This window comes from Pithys albifrons, chromosome Z (assembly GCF_047495875.1).
Source record: "Pithys albifrons albifrons isolate INPA30051 chromosome Z, PitAlb_v1, whole genome shotgun sequence".
NCBI classification, from domain to species: Eukaryota; Metazoa; Chordata; class Aves; order Passeriformes; family Thamnophilidae; genus Pithys; species Pithys albifrons.
In genome coordinates this window covers 13023159-13045590 of record NC_092497.1, presented here as the reverse complement: position 1 = coordinate 13045590, position 22432 = coordinate 13023159, and the positions used below count along the sequence as shown (strand labels likewise).

The 22432-nt window shown below is 41.1% G+C and overlaps 1 protein-coding gene across 4 annotated transcripts in view; it reads left to right on the top strand.

Annotated features, from left to right (window-relative positions):
• The window catches only part of LOC139685110 (ciliogenesis and planar polarity effector 1-like), a 28107-nt gene extending 6952 nt beyond the window's left edge, over window positions 1–21155 (top strand). For 2 of the 4 annotated variants that reach the window (XM_071581727.1, XM_071581728.1), the window contains exons 10-25: window positions 1115–1364; window positions 3041–3193; window positions 4375–5129; window positions 7698–7882; window positions 8782–8862; window positions 9502–9666; window positions 10329–10502; window positions 13425–13653; window positions 13882–14015; window positions 16476–16693; window positions 16975–17139; window positions 17471–17632; window positions 18580–18692; window positions 19039–19122; window positions 19999–20168; window positions 20575–21154. In XM_071581727.1, coding sequence (XP_071437828.1) covers window positions 1115–1364; window positions 3041–3193; window positions 4375–5129; window positions 7698–7882; window positions 8782–8862; window positions 9502–9666; window positions 10329–10502; window positions 13425–13653; window positions 13882–14015; window positions 16476–16693; window positions 16975–17139; window positions 17471–17485 — 2524 coding nt within the window. In that variant the 3' untranslated portion in view covers window positions 17486–17632; window positions 18580–18692; window positions 19039–19122; window positions 19999–20168; window positions 20575–21154. Of the gene's footprint in view, window positions 1–1114; window positions 1365–3040; window positions 3194–4374; window positions 5130–7697; window positions 7883–8781; window positions 8863–9501; window positions 9667–10328; window positions 10503–13424; window positions 13654–13881; window positions 14016–16475; window positions 16694–16974; window positions 17140–17470; window positions 17633–18579; window positions 18693–19038; window positions 19123–19998; window positions 20169–20574 lie in introns of all 4 variants that reach the window. The other 2 variants (XM_071581730.1, XM_071581729.1) reach the window with 2 other exon arrangements.
• Window positions 21156–22432: the final 1277 nt, after the last annotated feature.

Sequence of the window (22432 nt, the reverse complement as noted above, 5' to 3'; positions counted from 1 at the left end):
AGTGCAAATTTATTTTAATCCAGTGTTGTTTCTCCGCTAACTATTCAATTTTACCTATAGAACTTGACATAAAGTTTACGTATTGGATATTGTAAGTAACATATTTGCATGGACAAAACCCAGTTATTTTTTAAAATCTTCTTTTGGGATTCTTCAGATGTAAATTTTGAAATCATGCTGCTGGGTGTGTGAGAGAATAGACAGATCTCTGATAGCCCTCTTCAGCATAAATTGGAAGTTACCAAAAGTAGTGCAGTCTAAATGACTAGAGCATACACAGCAGAATGTAAATACTAAGTTTTTTTTTCAAATCCTGTTAATGTTGAGTGACTCAATCCAGACAGTGTATGAATGTAACATCTCATGAAGACGTTCAAAGCATTATAATACCTTCTTACAATACCTGGTTGAAAAACCAGATACTAAAATGTATTAAAATACATGTATTATGGTTATTTATTGAATGTATGTGGCTACTTCTTTTCAAATAAAGACAAAGAATAACTTTGTACTTGGCAATAATGTGTCATAAGGCTAACATGAAAATACATGCATAGCACAGCCCTCTGGAACTCAGTAAGGAGGGATTTCTCTAAGAAGAGACTTTGTAAAGACTTCTTCTGAAAGTGAAGACTTGTGTATTTGTTTAATTTTTCTTCTGAATATCTGAACTGATGCTGAAATCCTAAGATTCAGATCTTGAGGGATTTTTTTTGTTTTCCATACATGGCTTTCTTAGAAGTGACTTCCAGTTTGAACTTTGAGCATTTGTCTTGGTTAATGAGAGCTAGATAAGAATGTAGAACTTTGAAGTCAAATTATGAAAAATACAATTCTTATTAATGAAATAATAAATGGATACTGAAAGCTGTTTTTAATTTTATTTAAATTTTACATATTGCTACAGCAGCAAAATACTGTCATCTTGCAAGCATAAATAGTGTATCCATAGTGCTTATCCTGCAAAAATTTAGACACTTCCTTAGTATTCTGAGAGTTACTGGGATAATAGAGAGCATGGTATTAGATGTTCTTAAGTTATTTCTTCTCTCTTCTGTTCATGATTATTACATGTGATGGCCGCTTCATAATTTTTGCTGTATCTCTGTTTTAGGCCACAGCACTCATTTTGTCAAGACTCTGGGCGGTCTCCTGGTTCTTCAGATTCTGAACGTGATCTCATGAGGCAGAGATTCTCTGTGGCTTCACATTCAAGGTTGCCCTACCTCATTGTCTCTGATGGATACATGATAACAGTGCTTAGATTTCCTCATAACTTTTCACCATCAGGATTTGTAAGATCCCTTTTGCTTGATTCAACCCAACAGCTTGAAAATATCCGCCGGAATTTGCTGAACTTCAAGGTGGGTTTGTGAATTATTTTGTAGACTTCCAGTAAAAAGGTTTATCTGTATGAAAGTGTGTAAATTCTAAACTGAGTACCTCAGTTTAGTTTACTGTTATATTTGCATAAATTCCTTAAAGTTCTTTTGAGAGTGGTGTTGGTCTGCAAAACGATGAATACACAGTTTTTCTGAGATTTTTTTCCTTTGATGTCTGGGTGATATTTCAGTAGAATGTGGTGAGGGGAACAGTCTGAACTGTTACTGTGGTCCTTTTTTCTTGACCTGCAAAAGAAATAGGGATTTCTGCATCTACAGAGTTGATGCATAGCATTGACAGGCATTACACTACTCTGACCAGCTCATCCTTTCAGAGTGATGCAGAAAGGTTTCTGTGAATCCTGTCTCTGGGGCTGCTGCTGTTTTAGAGCAGTCAGCAGCAGTCCCAGGGATGCCGCGTGCATGTGTCCACTAGGCACTCAATCAAGGCTGGCAATTAAAGTTTGTTGAAAGCATTTTGTGCTTATTTTTCTCTCATTTTTAAACTGAGCTAAGTCTGGGAGAAGGGAAATGGCGTCCTGGCCTGTATCAGGAACAGTGTGGCCAGCAGGACAAGGGCAGTGACCCTTCCCCTGTACTCAGCACTGGTGAGGCCACACCTTGAGTGTTGTGTTCAGTTCTGGGCCCCTCAGTTCAGGAAAGATACTGAGGGTCTGGAGCAGGTCCAAAGAAGAGCAGCAAGGCTGGTGAAGGGACTGAAGCACAAGTCCTATGGGGAGAGGCTGAGGGAGCTGGGGTTGTTTAGTCTGGAGAAGAGGAGGCTCAGAGGTGACCTTATCACTCTACAACTACTTGAAAGGGGGTTGTAGCCAGGTAGGGATTGGTCTCCTCGCAGGCAACCAACAGTAGGCCAAGAGGGCAAGGGCTTAAGCTCTGCCAAGGGAGGTTTAGGTTGAATATCAGAAAGAAATTCTTTACAGAGAGAGTGGTCAGGCACTGGAATGGCCTGCCCAGAGAGGTGGTGGAGTCACCATCCCTGGAGGTTTTTAAGGTGAGACTGGATATGGCACTGTCTTGGGTTGAGCCATGATCTAGTAGTCAGTGGTGTTGGATCAAGGCTTGTACTTGATGATCTCAGAGGTCTCTTCCAACCCAGCTGATTCTATGATTCAATTCTATGATTCTATGAAACCACTGAACAAGAAGGTCCTACAGCTGTTGGCAGCCATGTAGGGTGTAACAAGTACTTAGTTCAGAATCTTTGTATTCACGAATGGAATACAACTTCTCTTCCAATTCATTTTCTATTTGGGATTTTTGGAGAAATGAGTTATGGTATTCATGCATAAGCTAGAATAGTGAGCAAGGATTTGAGGATTTAAAGAGATATGTTACTAGTAAGAATGCAAGAAAACCCAACATACAAGCAAACTTGTAGGGCCTTTTCAGGGATCAAGAAAGCATATCTTTTCAATATGAAGCTAACTAAAGTTGTCTGGTGCTGACAGAATTCCGCTCTCCTGGAGCGTGGTCAAATGACTGTTTCTGCAAGCAGGTGCTTGCTGACCTGTTCTCCCTTTCTGTCTGGGACTGCTGAATTAAAGCTTTTAACAAATCTAATTTCCTTGACTTGTTTATAAAGCGTCTGTCTTCCTAAAGTCTGATAATGTGTTTTCCGTTACTGTTATTTCTTTCAGTCTAAAGGGAGACCTCGGCATCTACGGTCATTGTTGTCTTTAAAAGCAAGTCTTTTAAAACAAGTTCAAAACCAAAGTTCCATCTTTTCCAGCATTCCAAAGTTCCTGGAGAAGGACACAACAGAAATGAGTGAGAAAACTATGGATTTACTGGTACTTAACAACATTTTTCCACTTAAAATTGTGAAATTATTTCATTTTAATGTATGGAAAGAATATTTTTTTTCAAATAATATAGATATGTTTGCTCTTTTTAGGTTTATTTAAAGCAATTTAATATTGGTTAAATTCTGATTTCCTTTACTGGTGTGAGGAATATACTTATTTTTTTAACTGATACTTGATTTTTATTTTGAAACATCTTATTTCTTTCAGCAGTGCATTAACTTTTCGAAGAATATGTGCTAATTACATATACATCAGTTTATTGTATTTTAGTAGAATCATAGAGTGGTTTGGGTTGGGAGCAGGTAGCTCAGAGCCCATCCAGTCTGGCCTTGGACACTTGCAGGGATGGAGCATCCCCAGCTTCTCTGGACAACCTGTGCCAGTGTGTCACCTCTCTGAGAGTAAAGAATTTCTGCCTACTATCTAATCTAAACCTGCCCATTTTCAGTTTAAAGCCATTCCCTCTTGTCCTCTTGTTTTACATGCCCATGTGAAAAGTCCCTCTCCATCTTGTAGTCTCTTTCACAGACTGGAAGTTGCCATAAGGTCTCTCTGGAGACCTAAAACTTTAGCTTCACTTTAAAATAAAATGTAACATTACTCTGTTACATATAGTGGGACTGTAGAGTATTAAGAAGAACGGTGTTATCCTTAGTAAATAAGATACTTACATTTATCCTTAGTTTCAGAGGATTCTTTCATCAAGTCCAAAGTTTCTGTGTCTTTTGGAAGTGTGGTTCTGTGACCATAGTTATGGTTCAGCCTTTCCCAACTCCATTTCATGCTTTTGTGTTTTGGTTTGTTCTGATGCTTTTGAGCTTTTGTTGAATGTCTTTCATATCTTAGAGGTATTTGGCAAAAACTCTCATGTTCTGTGCTTAGTGAAGGACAAGGTTTCCCTTTCTACTATAAAATCTACGGCTGTTTTGGCAGTGTGATTTTGTGTTTTTGTTAGGTAATTTAAGTTCTGTCTGCCCAACTATTGCAAAATAACCACATTTAATTGGAGATCAAGATGAAACTGCTGTGATTTAAACTTACTAGCATTTAAGGAAGTTAATTAGCCGAAGAATTTAATTTGTGAGGTGGGCTAAATGGTGATTCCTTGCAGACTGTGCTCTTTCCCAATAAGCTTGAAGTAAACTTGATTTTTTTGTCTGATTTAGGATTATGAAGAGGAATCAGATGATGAAAAGCAGTTTTACAATAGCCCTTCCAGCTTCCATAACCGAAGAATCCTTTCATTTGGTTGTGAAGCTGATCAAGGCCACTTAGAATTTGCATCAATGTTTGATACTATGCATGCAGATGATACTGAAGAGAAAGATAAATCATCGTTGGAACTATATTCCGTTCAGAAAAACCTCCTTACTGCATGGCAGATAGGGATTTCAAAAAACGTGGAAGAGAAGGATGCGTTGCTGAATTACACAGTGAACTGCATTATCCATTTTTTCAACATTGTTCAGTTTGTGAAATGTTCTTCACTAAAACAGGATACATCTTTAAACAAGTCTGTGAAGAGAACTCAGTGGATTCATTGTGTCCTACAATATTTTCGTCAGTTTTTGACTGTCTTGTGTGGGCATTCAAGAGCCAGTGTCACTGGACATGTGGCAAAGCTGACCTTAGAAACTTTAAAAATAATGCTTATACAGCAACAAGATCAGTTGTTCTCAAAAAACCTTTTGGCATGCTTCTGTCTTTTAAAAATGGTTTCTCACACTCTAAGTAGTGTGTGTGTACTACAGTATGAAAATTTTTTTTCATCTCCTGATGTTAACGTTCTTGTGGAACTTGACTCTCTCACTGTGCCTGTTTTCTTAGTTCTTGATGACGTTACTACTGAGCAATTCAGCTCACTGAAACCTCTGCTTAGAGACCCCCCTCACGTACACCATGATGCAAAACCAGAGAAAAGGTATGAATAATCTCTGCATGGGGAAATAAAAATACACAGGACAACTAGGGGTTCTAGCCCAGCCAGCATGGGTTTATGAAAGGCAGATCCTGCCTGACCAACATGATCTGCATCTCTGACAGGGTGATCTACTGGGTGGGCAAGGGTGGATGCTGTGCACCTGGACTTGACTAAAGCCTTTGACACTGTTTTCCAAGTGTTTCCTGGAGAAACTGGCAGCTCATGGCTTGGAGAGGTGCACACTTTGCTGGGTAGAACACTGTATGGATGAGAGGGCTTGGAAGAGTTGTGGTGGATGGAATTACATCCAGCTGGGACCAATCACTGGGGCAGTTCCCCATGCTTAGTGCCGGGCCAGCCCTGGTTGGTGTCTCTGTCAATGGTCTGGACAAGGGGACCTAGGACACCCTCAGTCAGTTTGCAGATGACACCAGCTGGAGAAATGTTGATCTGGGAGGGATCTGGGCAGGCTGGATTGATGAATTGAGGCCAGTTGTGTGAGGCTCATCAAGGCCAGGTTGCACGTCCAGCACCTGGGTCATGACAGCCTCAGGCTGCTCTTGGGGTATAGTGGCTGAACAGCAGCTCATCAGAAGAGGACCTGGGGGTGCTGGTTAACAGAGGCTGACCATGAGCCAGAGTGTGCCCAGGTGGACAAGAAGGCCAAAGGCATCCTGGGCTGTATCAGCAGTTGTGTGGCCAGCAGGACCAGGGCAGTGATTGTCCCTCTGGACTGGTCAATGATGAGGCTGCAGCTTCAGAACTGCATTCAGTTCTGGGCCCCTCACTTCAGTAGGGACATTGAGGTGCTGGAGTGTGTCCAGAGAAGAGCAAAGGAGCTGATGAGAGGTCTGCAATGTGAGTCGGAGGGGCTGAGGGAGTAGTAGGTGTTCAGCTTGGAGTAAAGGAAGGTTAGGGGGAACCTTACTACTCTATACAACGACCTGGAAGGAGGGTGTAGCCAAGTGGGGATCAGCCTCTTCTCCCAAGTGACAAGTGAGAGGAGAAGAGGAAATGGCCTCAAGTTATGCCATGGAAAGTTGAGGTTGGATATTAGGAAAAACTGTTTCTCTGAAAGAGTTGCAAAACATTGGTCCAGGCTGCCCAGGGAAGTGAGTTCAGTCCCCATCCCTGTAGGTATCTAAAAGATGTGGTGCTTAGGAACATGGTTTGTTGGTGGACTTGGCAGTTCTAGTGTTTGGACTCAATGATCTTAAGAGTGTTTTCCAACCTAAATGATTCTACCTGTTGGAACAAAATTTTGTCATTTACACCGTAATTGCAACAGCCTTTTGGGTTTTTCTGCCTTTTGCTTGATGGAAGGTCATGATAATCTATTAAAGCATGCAGATTAAGGCTCAGACTTATTAGATGAATGTAGTTAAGTTATGGTGACTAAACTAACTACTGCAAATCAGTTCAGAGATAATTGATGGTTGACAGCTCACACCAGGTCTGGTAGTGCAGCGTCAATCCAGGTATTGCAACTTTGCATCCTTTGGCTGCCTCTTGAGCTTTCAGTCCTTCCCAGCTGCAAACTCTATGGAGCAAGAGCCTGCTCATACGCAGTGTATCAGCAATGTCAGTTCAGTCAGCAAAGTTTGTACTGATTATGGTTTTGGTGCCTCAGAGCAGTAAGAAAGACCCAAGTGTGTGAAAGCTTACTAAACTGTGTGAGTTATTTCTTCTTAGAAGGTAGACTCATAAACTTGGAACTGAAGTGTGCTATCCAACTGTTGGGAAAGTATATTATTGTCACTGGAGTATTTCTGTACTGCAGAACTCAAATGAATCCAAGTGTGACATTCATATGAGCAAGATTTTCCTTTCCAGAGATTTAGAGCCAAAGAAGTATTTTAACTCACAAATTTAATCCAACTACAGTAGAGTGTATTTCCTCAATAATCTTAAAATGTATTGCTGTGTTCATTGCAAATCTGTTCAGCAAGTTTCAGTTATCTCTGAGAAGATAATCCATTTTTTTTGGCTAACTGTGCTCCAAGTACTGAGCACTGTATGGATAATTATGGAAGCAGTAGTAATTGAGAAGAAGATGCAGAGGTATTACAGTTCTGTAAAATCTTTTTAAATCTCTAACAAAGTATATTTGCTTGTGTTGTCAAGCTTATTGCATATCTGAGCTGGTACATCTAATAGTACTATGCTGGGCAACAGGGACTTGCCCGTCCTAAAAACATGCTCTGCAGTCTTATTTTCCTGTCTTTGCTTTTCTGTATTGTAATTTTAATCAGTCTATAAGCATGATACCTGTCTTGAGCTTTCTCTGAGACCATTTCATTTCCCCGTTGTTAGCTAGCAAGGGGATTAATTTTGGGGGTATTGGGGTGCTTAAAGTAGATTACTGTGTTGAAGCAAATTCAGAAGAATTATTGTTTGTTGGTCATAAACAAGACAAAAATATTTTTCTTTTCCTCATAAGTCAAGAAAGTAGTTGATCCAATTTAATTCTCAGGTGCAGAAGGTAAAATACAAGGAAATAAGAAATTACTGTAAGCAACCTTGCTAATTCTTGCTTAATTTCATAACATTGTACTTCTTGAACTACAGGTTGATTGTACTGTGGCGGTTGTTGTATAAGAAAGTGGTTTGGTATCAAGTGCAGCTGAAAAGAAAAGCGAACAAGAACGCAGAAGAAGCTTCTGTTGTCTCATTGCTTTTAAGTCATATACAAGCAACTCTCCAGTCTTCAGCAGTGGCCCTAGAACAACATCTGAGGATTAATTCTGTATCTGGTTAGTACAAACGTTAGGTAGTCACATAGTCAACTGAATACTTGGAAAATTCGGTCCGACAATGACAATCAATAACCAACTACCAGATTTAAAAAAAAACAATGGTGATACTTTTCTTAAAACTCTTATCAGAATTTTGTCTTAAATACTTAATGTCCTGGTACACCTGTAGATTGTAGGCAATCTTTAAAGCTTGTTGAGCTAAATAAAAAGAATATATTGACTTCAGTTTGCTTTGAGCGTGTTCTTAGGAACCTGAATGCAAGATTTGAATTTTGTTCTCCTTTGAACTGTGCTGTTTCCTCAGAAGTAAATGAGTATCACAATGTGTTTCTTACTGGATTTTTGTGTTCACTCCATGTGATCATTATGGGCGTGACCATGTTGTGTACACAATGTAGTCAACCTCAACTAAGCATCTAAATTAGTGTAACCTAAGGTAACAGACTTAATCTGTCATATCTATTTTGCAAACAGTATATAGTTGTAGCCTAAGGCCTTACACATTACTGTCCTATGCTCTACCTTTCTTATCACTTATCACACTGCTACACCCAGCTTCCCATTTGTGTCTTCCACCACAATTCTTTTCATTTCCACATTCTTGTTCTCTCTCCCTTAAATGACGCTTGTAGCTGCTCTTCCCACATCACTCCATACAATACACGAGCTCCTCCTGGAGAGCAACTACTACATTACCTGTCCTGGGGAGGGTATTCAAAGTCATCTTTGCTCATATGCTCAAATCTTAAGATTTAACTGTGAGAATAAGAATTTGCTGGAGACTCGCATATTTTACTCTGCTTTTCATAAATCTCTAATGCTGAAGTAAGTGCATGTATGTTTGCACATGTAACTTTGTGGAGCTTTTAATTTGTTACATATTGTGACTTGTATAGGTGAGGAGCAGTTCCTTTTAGGGTCATACAGAGAATCTGTTGACATGTGGAAAAGATCTCTTTGTGAAACCAAGGCAAAAGGTAGGGGATAAAATCTTTCTTGGGAGAGCAGGGGTAAATGGTAAGCCTTAATCTGTCTGTTATGCTTTAACTTAACATAGTTACTTGGGACTGTCTTTGCCCTTTAAAAAAAGGTGAGAACCAAAAAGAATGCACATTAGAAATTAAGCTGGGATTTGAATAGAGACCAGTCAAAAACTAAATCTGGTTGATCTCTGAGAAAATTCTGTGTATTTCTATTTCAGTATCAGAGTTTTCTTGTGATTATGAAGTAGTTGATATAGAGAAGCTCTGGATATATTTTTGAGTAAGAAAGGGACAATGAGAAAAGGATGAACAAAAATCAATTGCTTTAGTAGCTGTGAAATGAAAAGACATAGTGTTTAGAGGGTAACAGAATAAAACTTCACAATAAAACTGCCACATCTTTCGAAGTAAAAATGTTGTAGATGAGCATTAACTTAATAGTGACTTAGAGACTGTAGAAGGATCATATCCTAAAATAGCTGCTCCTAATTTCTACTCCTCTGAGTGTGTGTTGATGTAGATATTTTTCTGGAGAGAAAAGAGGTAGTACTTTCACTTGGTGCATCTGCTTTTGTGTTTCCTGTTTCTTTTCCAAATGGACTTCTGCCCTATTTCTTTTATCTTTTATTGCAGAAGGAAAAAGAACATGTTTTCTTCAGACTAGATATTACCTTGCAATATTATTTTGCCACCTGTATCAGTATAACTTGTGTGAAGCTCAGGGACTGTGTGACCATTTGGTAGGAGAGATTCTGAGGCGATCACAGCTCTCAACAAGGCAGATGGAAAACTTTTCTGGTATGTTTGTATTGCCTAATGGGGGTGATGAGGTATGTTGACACTGGTGTCTAATTTGTGTGCCATCACATTGACACTCTGGACAGCGTGTTTTTCCCTTTGCAATGGATTGAAGACTGTTTTCAGTGACTTCCTTGATCTTTTCCTGGTTCTCAGACGTTCTGTCAGCAGCACTTGTTGGAATATGTGCTTAGACAACTTTGCACTGTATAATTAATAGTGAAAGCAATGTTTTTAGACTGAAATTCGCTCAAGAAAAGACTTTGGATAACAAGAATAAGGGGGAAATGATGTGATTTCATTCTATATTCATTTAGCATTGTTTATGATACAACATGATAAAAGACTGACAGTGGAGTGCTTTTGCAGATGCTTGTAAATTTTACTTCTATTGACTCTGAATCTGCGTGAAATATAAATTTCTAAATTTAAACAAGTGGTTTTTTGACCCAGTGGTACTCTAAATTTAGATGTTAGAGGTCCATCCTCAGTCTTCAAAAGCTACTATAAAATTCCTCTAATACTAATATAATGTGTAATTAGTGTAAGTTCTTAAAGCTTGTCAAGAAATTAAATAAATTTGCTTGTTTAAAAAAAGGTTTTTATCATTCAAATTTAAAATAATTTTCCTCCTAATGTTTTAATTTTTTATGTTTTTTTAGACACTAAGTATCTTCATCATGAGCTATGGATGGTAACCAGCATTCATACTGACACTGCTGTGGCTGTGATTCAGTCCTTGGCTCGATTCATGGCTGCTTATTTCACAAATCAGATGCTCTATATCTTTCCCCCACACAGTGTTGACATTCTGCATCCACTTCACATCAAACAAGGTATTTTCTCTTAAAAGCTGTTTAGTTTCCTTAGACCTTAACCTGTCTGTTATTCTTTAACTTGCTGATCAAGTTAGCTTTTCCATGGAGTACGAGACAGAAAAAAGGATGTTGCAGTTCTGGTGGAACTGATGCAATTTTTGCTCCAACATACAGAATCATTTAGGTTAGAAAGCATATTTAAGATCAGAGAAGCGGTTTTTCCTAATATCCAATCCAAACCTTCCCTGGCACAGCTTGAGTTCATTTCCTCTTCCCCTGTCACTTGTCACCTGGGAGAGATTGGTTCCCATCTTTCTACACCCTCCTTTCAGGGAGTTGTAGAGAGCAGTAAGATCCCACCTGAGCCTCATCTTCTCCGGGCTGAACACCCCCAGCTCCCTCAGCTGCTCCTTACAGGACTTGTGCTCCAGGCCCTTCAGCAGCTTTGTTGCTCTTCTCTGGACACATTATAGCACCTCAGTATCCTTAAAAAGTGAATGCAGGATTTGAGGTGTGGCCTCACCAGTGCCGAGTATGGGGGTGCGATCACTGCCCTGGTCTTGCTGGCCACACTGTTGCTGATACAGCCCAGGATGGCTTTGTCCTTCTTGGCCACCTGGGCACACTCTGGTTCATGGGCAGCCACTGGAAACCAGCACCCCTGGGATTCTTTTCCACTGAGCCACTTTCCAGCCATTCTTCCCCAAGTCTTCATCATTGCTTGGGGTTGTTGTGACTCAAGGTCTGAATGTGGCACTTGGCCTTACTGAACTCCTGCTGTGGCCTGTCCAGATCACTGTGCAGAGCCCACCTTCCCTCCAGCACATCAACGCTTCCTCCTAGCTGGTGTCATCTGCAAACTGAGGGTGCACTTGGTCCCCTTGTCCAGACCATTGATACAGATATTAATCAGGGCTGGTACTCAGTCCTGGAGAACTCCCCTAGCGACTGGCCCCAGCTGAATGTAATCCAATTTACCACCACTCTCTGGGCCTGGCTATCAGCCAGTGTTGTACCCAGCAAAGAGTGTACCCATCCAAACCATGGGCAGCCAGTGTCTCCGGAGGAATGCTCTAGAAAATGGTATCGAAGCCTTTACTAAGGTCCAGGTGGTCAACATGAGCAGCCTTTCCCTCATCCACCCAGCAGGTCACCTTGTCACAGAAGGAGATCATGTTGGTCAGGCAGGATCTGCCTTTCTTAAGCCTGTGCTGGCTGAGTCTGATCCCCTGGTTGTCCTGTGTGTGTCTCATGACAGCTGTCAAGATGCTCCATGGCCTTCCCCTGTGCCAAAGTCAGGCTGACAGGTCTGTAGTTCCCCAGATCCTTCTTCTGGCCCTTCTTGTAAGATAGGTATCTCTTTTCTCAACCTTGCTGGTGAGACAGGACTGCTGGTAAATGATGGAAACTGTCACTTCCCTCAGTACCCTGGGGTGGATCTCATCCAGCCCCATAGATCTGTGTGTGTCTAAGTGGTGTAGCAGGTCACTGACCATTTCTTCCTGGATTGTGGAGGCTTCCTTCTGCTTCCTGTCCCTGTATTCCATTTCAAGGGTCTCAGTACCTGGGTAACAACTGGTCTGACTGTTAATGACTGATGCAGGGAGGACAATTCAGTATCTCGGCTTTGAACATCCAGTGTCACAATTATGCCTAAAGATCTGGCTCTGATTGACTTTGATCCTCCCAAAAGTGAGAATAAAGGAGTGCTTAACAAATATTTGAGTTGTATCTGCTATGTTGTGACCTGAACTGAAAAGTCAGAGGAAAGGCTTTTTTGCTTATCTGGCAGTCAAGCTCTTGGAATCCAGAATGCTTCAGACACTGTATTGTCAGAGCAAGTGGCAATGTCAGATTGGTTTGTTGCTGAACTCAAGTAGTGCTTATTAGCTTAAGTCCTGCTTTTCAGCATTTTTATGAGAATTAATATTTATCATAGTGGGTGGTTTATGTGTTTTTTGCAAGAGATTCTGTTTAAAGATTTTCCTTGTTAGGAAACTTTTGGTTTTAGAATTAATTTTTCCACAGGCATGTAGATTCATTTGGAGGTTTTTATGTTTTCTGTAGTGTATGTGAATACACTGACTATATTTAATGTTTCTGTACTACAGTATGCACTGGTATGTGTTTTTGTCTTTGTGGTCTTTTGGATGTTTTAGTTGGGCAGCCTTCCAAATAAAACCTACAAAATAAGACCTTGCTTTTAGCACTTACATTAGGCAAAGATCCATGTATGTGGTGAGACAACCTTGGTAAAATTATGTAGCATGAGCTGGATTAGTGTGGATGTCTCCCTAACTGTCTGAGCAGTAAACAGAAACTGTGAGAGCAGCAAATAACTCTTTAGAATTTATGTTGATCAGCTCCTCTCCAGGAGAACAGGATGTAAAACCTTGAAAAATGATTCTAAATCTAAGGAAAAAAAGGGGATACTAAATTTGTCTGAAGTTTGTCGCTATATTCGCTCCTAAAATCACAACATAACAGTGTTTTGTACCATTCTTTCTTAAAAATGTGTTTTAGCATTCTGTCTTCTGCAGTAAAGCAGTGCAGTGAGTACAGAAAACATGGGTACACTAGGAAAACTCAGAATTTCCATTCATCTTTGATATACTCTCTGGTGCATCCTAAACAGATGTAGCGTACTTGCAAAAGGTCTGTCAGCATGATTGAATCTTTAAAGTAAGAAAACCCCACAGGTTTTGCACTTGCTTATCCCACATTATTAACCAGAAAAGTAGCCTATTCTAAACTCACTGTTATATCATAGCATGAGCTGCATCTGCCTGCTGCAGATAAACTCCATGGTGTGCCTCTAAAAGTAAAGAGCAATTGTACACTGAAATTAATCCAAAATCAATATGAGCAAATGAATTCTAGGTTAGTCATGTGATAGCATGCAGATTTATGTAAACTTTAAATGTGTTTTTTCTGTCACAGGTGTATCTCCTCGTGTTATTCCACTGCAACACTGTTTGGTTACCAGAGCCGTCAGGGACCAGAACCTTTCATCTGTGTGGACAGCTGAATATGCTCTTGATTTGTTCTTTATTGGTGGACTCATTCCAGAGGCTGTGTGGTTAGCCCACACACTTGGGGACTGGAAACTCTCTGTTTCAATTGGCCTGGCCTACCAGCTGTATTGTCAGAACTCTGATGAATTCTTAAGGTAAATTTGAGCTTGGAATTAGTAATAGTGTATTTTGTTGTGAATTATCTGCATGAAGTTTATTGTGACAAGAAATACCCTTTCCTCAAAAATTCAGATTCTCAGGGTCCTAGCAAGTGTAGGACTTAATGCGTTGTTTTGGCTTAGATATTCATTTAAGAGACCTTCATTGAATTATGTGTGGATGTTACTTTGTTATTTATGAGCAATTTCTTGTTATACTTTCAGACTGAAAAACACAGAACATCACCTGCCATTAAGCCTATCACCAATGCAGACTTTTCAGGAAAAGTTACAGTCTTTGTTAGGACAGCCAGTAACTTCTGAAACATCAGAACTTCTTAAATACAAGAAGTTTACAGGTACTTAAAAATAACTGTGGTGATTTTTCATGTTATTTGACTACATGTTCTGTGTTACACTCTGTCTTAGAAAGAAACAATTGCTTCATCTGCTCCAGTGTCTGTATTACTGTTACAATATATTGAAAAGCTTTAATGTCATAGGAATTTGGGGTTTGGCTTTGATCATTCCAGGAATGGAGTGTATTACCAGTCTCGTCTTCTTCATCTATACTGCCCAAACCCTTATTTGACTATATGTGATATTAACTTCTTTGGAAGAAAACTGAAGCTTTATTAAAACAAACAAAAAAAGGAAATGTATTAACAATGTGGAAAGTGTCATCACACTTAAAGTTAGCTACATGAAGGAGTGTAATTTTGGCTTTTCCTTTCTGTCAGAGGAGTAGGGGGTGGCATCTCGTAGCCTGACACCTCCACGCCCCCAGGTCCAGCAGCTAGCAAGGTTGAGAATGTATTACCGGTAGGGCATATACAAAAACACACATACACAACACCTATATACATCTGGCCACACATCAGCACCTGCAGACGTGCTCAGCACTCACACAGACAACAGCAACAATCCCACCCTGTTACCCTTTCTAGCTGGTCAGAGTGAGGGTCTGCATATAGATACCTTTTTGTACAGTGTGTATCCCTCCAGTAGCCCCAGTAGCTGAGTATCTCGTATTGCTTGTGTCTGCCTATGTGAACCCCCAAAGCCCCAGCCCCACTTCATTTTCTAGTACAGCTCCCCCCACAGATACCCTCTTCACCCTAGGCACACACTGTCCATGCACCTCCACAGTAGCTGTCTTTGAATACACACTCCATCCACTGGAGAGCTGGTCTGGGTTCCCCAGCCTGTCCAGGTGCCTCACCTTCACAGATGCACACGCATCCTGCTACGTACACAGTGTTTTTCTGGCAGGTGGTCACAACTCCCTTGCTGTCTCCAGTATCCAAATCCCCTTGTCTTGCCCCTAGAGACGAAGGCACACAAGTAGGTTTCCCAGTTGTCTGTCCAGCCGTTGGCCAGGTCTTCACTGGTCCCTCCAGACACTTGAGTTGCTGTCTCCTTGCTCTTGTGCCTCTGATCGCAGGACACTTCACTTACTCATTACTGAGTCTGACTTGGTATTTGCTGGCATTCACACCTGCACTTCCATAGGCACTGTGGGATGTGTGAGAGCTCTGACCTGACGTTGCTGGCACTTGATTTGACTTGACTGGAGTCTCTGCAGTTGCTGGCATCCCAGACGTTGCCTTTCTGACCTGTGGTCCCTGTCATTTGTTAGCACTTGAAATACTGCACACAGCACAGAGAGTCCCTCTCCTAGGAAAAGAGACAGGGCTCGGTGGAGGTGAAGCTGCCACAACTCCATACCATCTTTGGTTTCTTTCCTAAAGATCCCATCATGAGCCTTGTGCCATCCTAAAAACCTCTTCCTCTGCATTCTGTGATATGTCCTGTTCTTGACAGTAACCTCTCTCAAGCCAAAAGGTACTTGAAAGGAGCCACTCCCACTGGCTCATTTTGATGGGTTTCATAACTGGACCCCAGGGCTGGTGGCTCTCCTGGGAAGAGGTCATGGGTGGATTTTTATTCTCCGAGTAGGTGAGGCTGTGTACTATTCAGTCTCTGTGCTCCTTTGGAAGTGTGTATACGAGCTTTTTATCATATAACCTAACAATATTTTGCAGCTGAAAGTCACACAGTTAGCTACATCAACCTGTCCTTATTAACATTTTACAGAAAGTTTACTCGCACAGTCTATTTCTTACTCTCATTTTGTGTGTTTGAAAACCACATTTCAAGTTCCTGCCAGCAGGTGAACGTTAATTAATCATTTTCTAAGCCATATTGCAAACACGGTGTACCTTCTTCTTTTGTACTCATTTCCAAGGATTTCATTTCAAACAGACACACACACATGTACCTGCTGTATGTAACAATCTGTAAGGATAATAAGCAGTGAAAAGATTGGACAGCATATACTTCAAGACAAGCAGGAGGAGTAGAAATGCAGGTAGAGCAGTATAATACTATGGGAATTTCACAAACCAGGTAATGATGTATGTTAAATGTCCTGCTGCCTCTAGGAGGTGAGGAAAAAAATCCAACAAATACAATTCCCTTTCCTTGTTCTTTGTGCTTCCTGATAAATGAGTTCTGTTAGTCATTATTAATAGTGTACCTAGTTTATGCCTGCTTGGTAAGAATGATTTGCCAGGATTTTATTCCAAGCAAATGCCTGGCTGAAAAGTTCTCCCTTTTAAAAGGCAATAGCTTCCCTGTTAATAGGGAAAATCTAAAGTTGAGTACTATTTTCAAATGTGAGAGATCTTAAAGCAGGTAGACAAGATTTGTGATTGTAGTAGATGAATGCAAGCTCTGAGAACATAACCTCATGTCCAAATGAAGGCCTATGTATTGAGTCAATTAATTTATTGGTTTCTATGCTTAATATTTGATAGATCCCATTGAAGAGGAAGATGCAGATGTTCTTTATAGTTCAATACAGGAACTCCTGAAAGCAGCTGTTATGGCAGATGCTGATATTCTTTCCGAGACATTTCAGCTTTTGATGGATTCTGCCAAAGATCTTAGCAGAAAATTGTATGGTTTGGTTCCAGCTGGGCTCTATCTTCCAGCACCACCATTATACTGTCCTCAGCCAACCTCTCTCAGTGAGGTAAATATGTGGGATAGAAGCTTTTTGGGTCTTTGTTTGAAGGTGTTTATGAAGTGATCATGATCCTTATTCTGGTTCCTTTCAGCTCATTTTTCTGGTTTTTTTTCCATGTCCACTCATGGACTTAAGTAGCACCATAGTGATAAGTATGTGTACCTCTGTATTTATTCCATAAAGGATCTGTGCTGTAAAGAGGAAGAGAAATATTTTTAGGAGCAGAAACAGTGTTGAGGTGTATGTCCTTTCTAATTTTAGGATTTGTCTGTTTTTGCATGTTCCAGGAAGATGACAGTGACTTTCTTTTAAAAATGGAGAGAGAAATCCGTCAGAAAGTGTCAGGAGTTCTACAGAGAATTATCTTGCTCTTCAGGGCTGCTCATTGTTCTTGCCCTGCAGCACAGTGGTATATTACACAACTGAAGCGGGCAAGAAAAGTTATGCAGAAGGTAAACATTTGTTTTTGTTATGACTTGATTATCAGCCATAAATACTACTGACAAGCTTACAGTTGCATTGCAGAAACACTCAGTCTCACCTGGGCTTTGATGGCATGTTCTTCACGTGTCGTCTTCTAGTTTTGCACTCCATGTTCATTTTATTCTGTCACACCTATTGTTAAGAAATGTTTTATCTTTTTGGGAGTGATCTTAAAAGGCTTAGTGTATCTTCTGCGAAGTGGCAGAAAGTGTTTTTCATGTAGCCTTTACCAGACTGGCAAGCCAGCTGCAGTGAAATGAGTGACAGTGTGAGGCAACGTGCACTGTTATTTCTCCACAGAGCCCTGTTATCTGAGCACCACAGAATGAGGATATCACAGGCCCTTTCTCTGATGAATGAGGTGTTATCTGACACAGTGAAGTCACCAGCAAATGATCGTAAAACTGTGTCCAGCACAGGATCTCCTCAGGTGTACAGAAGGCCTATGGCACTGAGTAAAGGGTAACAACTCTGAAGATTGAACTTGGTCTAGTGTATTGGTGTCTTTTACCACACCAAATTTGTCTGCAATTTCTTACAGGATTAGCTTATAGAAACTCTTACGCTGGCAGGAATCAGTGGTGCCATTTGTTTGGATCCCAGGAATCTCGAGTTCTTGTGTCAGTCTTGTTACAACCAGTACTGCACATCTTGGGGGAACCATTAAAAACACTTCTTAAGGCACAGAATGAGCCAGCTGGAGAGACAGTGTCCTAACCCATTCCACCCAACATCAAATCCTTCACAGAATGGGTTGTTAAACATTAGAATGGGCCGCCCAGGGAGCTGGTGGAGTCTCCATCCCTGGAGGTGTTCAGGAAGGGAGTGGACATGGCACTTATTGCCATGTCCTAGTTGTCAGCCAAAGGTTGGACTCCAGCTGTTTACTGCAGTGTAGCTTTTCTTCTGTATACAGTTTTATGCTTTTCAGAATAATAGGAGAAACGGTGTATTTCAGGTAATCCTGTAATCTCCAGACTTAATTATTTCTGCTTCTCTGTTTAGGTGCAGTACCTTTTATTAGGTACAATTCCATTGAACTGAGTGCAGTCACTGCTGTGCAGAGCTGCTAGTGGTGTCCAAGGGAAGCTGAGGTGTATCAGCCCTGCCAGGGTCAGGCATGCTCAGGATTATCATGCAGGAAGCTGCCTTAGGACTGACAGTAACTGATGAGTTTTGTAGGTCCTAAACTGGCTCTTTGCAAAGCCAGCAGGGTATGTCTTCACTGTAATTGCCAGCAGTTGTAATTCTGGTGAGACTTACTGGGCCCAGAAGCAGCATGTGGTGCTGGTCCTCCTCATCTGAGTCAGCCCTGTTAGGTCTAAGCTGTGTGGAGGAATGATATGTGGTGGACAGGAGTAAGTATTTAAGCTTTGTTGCTGTGTTTATGGTTTTTTTTCCTGTCACAGAGGTTATCTGAACAGTCCTGTTCTGTCAGAAAGGAGCAGAACTGCTGCCAAACCCAGCTTTGGTCAAAGAAAACACCATTTCACCCCAGCTCCTGGTCTAACACAGTTCAGGGGTAAGAAAGAACTTCTTGTTGAAGGCCCATACTGAAGATGATCTTCAAGTTACTGCTGGATTTTTGGGAGGGAGGAACTTTAATACCTGTGTGGAAAATCAGTCTTAGAATTCTGGAGGTTTCCTGTTCCGAGATTTTTGCAACTGTATTGTTATTGACCTGTTAAATAATGAGAGTTACCTTTCCTTATCACCTCTCTAAATGCAAAGTAGCTTAAATTGCCATGGCAAGAGTACTGGGTAATTCAGGAAGCAAACTTTTTTTGCTTTCAGGTGAAAACTTTTAAGCATCTTTGAGGATGTTTGATATGCATTTTAAAGAAGAAATGCTTTCTTTGTCCTTCCAGGAAATGTCTGTATGGCCCTACAGAAAAGTACTTCCAGAGGAAGACTGAGAAACGCTACGAACTGTCCTGTTAATTCTAGAGACTGTAAGTTCCACAGAGCAATGACATGGTGCTGTTCACCTACATAACACAGGGGGGAAATAAGACACAGAGAACACATTTCAGAATTGTCTTTATTAACCATCTGTACAGTATCTATATAAGATATGATTTTGTCATAATGTTTGCATGGAAAAACTTACGACTAAACAAAAAACACCTTTGGATTTTAGTGGTACTCTTTTTCATGCCTATTCTGTGTAGGTTTGGATCCACAAAAGTTTCCTCTCATAAATGTTTCCTTCTAACCAAATTCTTGAACTGATACAGTACTTGTTAACAGCAGCAGAATTTCTGATCAGGGAGAAAAGAATGAGGAGAGAATCAATCTGAAATTTAGGAGTGAGTTGATTCCATTCTGCCTTACACCAGTTATACTGTGGCATGATTTGGTCAGTCAGTTGTCAGTGTATTTGAGTTGGCAATGCAGGAAATTGAGAGAAGTAACAGTAAGCAGAAAGGCACTTTTCCTGAATCACTCTCCTCTACACATATGGAAAGTAATTTTCCTCGCCCTTCCATAAATCCAGGATTTGAGTAGTTTAGTCCTCTGTCAAATAATGAAGGAATGTCCCTCTCTGGGGGACTGCACTGCAGAACCTGAGTGCTCCAGTTCCTGTTCCACTCTGTGTTCTGCCCTGGGAGGACAGCTGGGAGCAAGAGGCTGGAAGGGGCCAGCAACCTTTTCTCCCTATCACCCCACAGCAGTTCAGGATAGCAGGACATGCTCTTTTCACATGGATTTACACACAGCTTAAATTCTTAGAACTTGCAGCTTCTGTTCTTGGAGGAGTTAAAAGAGGTTCAAAGGAAAACAGCAAGAAGTGTAAAAATGCTCTGGTTGGCCTGTTTTCTCCTCAGCTGCCGAGTACAGAGCCAGCAGAACCTCAAAACAAGAACCCCCACAAGTTGCCACTGCAGTTCAGACAGAAGGTATTGATCAAGAGACTGATCGAGACATAGGAAGCCCTTGGACTGTGCCTGATGATATCCAAAGAATACTTCAAGATAGTCATGACTCCTTGTTTCAGGTAGAATATCTACTTATACAAGGACCTATTTGGTACTTGCCACTTAACTCTTTTTTTACTTCTACTTTATTTAAAGTGTGGTTCTGTGTCCAAAATGTGTGGGTGGGTGGGTGGGATAGATGCAGAAGGATGTAAATGATGGTGCTTCAACTGAACTACATTTTGTCTTTACAAGCAAAGTCATTCTTGTGAGCCTTGAAATTGAATGTTCTTTTTAACAACTTCACAGACACTTTGTCTGTCTGGGCAGCAGACACGGGTGGGAGCACATAGATTGGAAAACGGATTGCATTTGTTACAGAATAATCACATAACTTGATTAGAACATGTTTGAAAAGAGTGGAATCATTCCTACTGTGATCGTTTCTACTGATGATGGACTTTGCATGTCCTGTCCCTCCAACAGGACTCTGCTCTGCATCGTGCCAGTCGCTCTCCTCCCAGCAGTGTCAACGCTGGCAGCGTTTCTGGGAGCACGGGAAGTATCCTCAGCAAGCTGGACTGGGATGCAGTTGAGGCTCTGATAGCAGATGTGGAAGATGAGTGAGAATTTCTCAGCCACTGTGCATTTGCAAACAGTTGCTGGTGTTTGGTTTCACTTTCAAAACCAAGAATTGTTCTACTTAAAATGGACTGAGGCTTGCATTGGCTTCCTTCTCAAGCAGTGTGGAAACTCTCACTGCTTTCAGTCTCAGATGAAGTTCAGTTCCTTAATGTGTAGTTTGCTTTCCATGTGTCTTCAGGTCAAGAAGAACTATAGTTGGTAAGGGCAGACCATCCACGTCAGCTGCTTTACACAGAAACATTCATACATACAAAAAATGGTTTTCTATTTTAAGAGCACTGCACAGCTGTTTTGCCTTTGTATTTAATATTTAACATCATTCTGAAGTTATTTTTGTAACAGGATGGTTGTGATAAACTGATTTAATAAAGGTGAATTTATTATTTTCTGCTGTAAATGAGTTACACATGGAGCACTTCCATTGCTGTGTACCACTCAGACTGTACGTGGGCACATGCACTACCCTTGCACTTTAAACCTTTCCTATGCAATAGTTTAGAGAAATCTTCGAAGAGTCTGAATGATTTAGAGAGGTACAAATAGTCAGGCAGCAATAGATGAAGTACAGACTTTTGTTAGGAAAATCAGACAGTAGTTTAAGACACAAAGGATGGGGGTAAAGAACAATATTGCTGTTCGTCCATATGCTGTTTAGAGCTCCTCTGGCAGCCCCCAGAGGTTTGTGGAAAAATATCCCGTATGTTCAGTGATGATCAAGTAGTTGTGATAGTCTGAACAGATGCAGCTGTGGCACTCTTTCCCAAGTTTTTATTTTTGTAGTGAGGAAATCTGAATTTTTCACAGAAGTCAGAAATGTGATAATTTCCAATTATTGTCACCCAAAACTGTAATAGTTAAAGAAAAAATAAAACCTGAATGTTTGTAGGTGAAGCTGCATCTTGGCAAACATAAAAAAATAAGGTTCAGAGAAAGGCTGTTGCAGTATTGCACACATACAAGGATAGGACTGACAGTTCCTGTAGGCTCAGAGGTCAAAGCTGTCCATGCTTTATTAGCAATGCTCAGAACTTGCAACAGCTTCTTTCAGAGGCATGATGAGAGTGCAAAACTCAGTCTTGGGTGTGATCATCTCCAAAGGGCAAGGGCCAATATCTTCAAAGAGTCAGTCCAAAGCATGAAACTGTAACTGTACTCAGTGTCATACTGCCTTTTTCTAGAGTGGCAGCAAAGAAATCATCAGGAAGTACCTGTGAAAAATACTGTTTTAGCCAAATGTGGAAGTGTCCTGATGCCCACAGCCAGCTCTGAGAAGGAAGAGAAGGCAGTCAATTCATTTCATTTTAACAGTGATGAAGGAAGTACTTTAAGTTTCTGCTGCTCCATAGCATCACAGATCATGTGAGCAAGGGCAGAGAGGCAGTTCAAAGCCTTCCCGATGAGGATGTCAGTGCTGAGGTGTGGTGGCAGCACGTGCAGCAAAGCCATTGCTGGTGGTGGGTGCTGTGGGGACCAGGCAAAGACAGAGGTTTCTGGGAATGCTGCCAGGACAGCGAGCCCTGGGACACGTGGCTTGGGTCAGGTGCCCTGGGAGCCACCTGAAGGTCCCACTGCTGGGATCAGCTCCCAGTCACAGGGACTGGGGCTGTGGCAGCCTGTGCTGGCACCTGTTGCTGTGGGCGATGCCATGGCCTGAGTTCCCCTGGCCGAAGTCGGGTGCCATGGCCACCATCCTCACAGC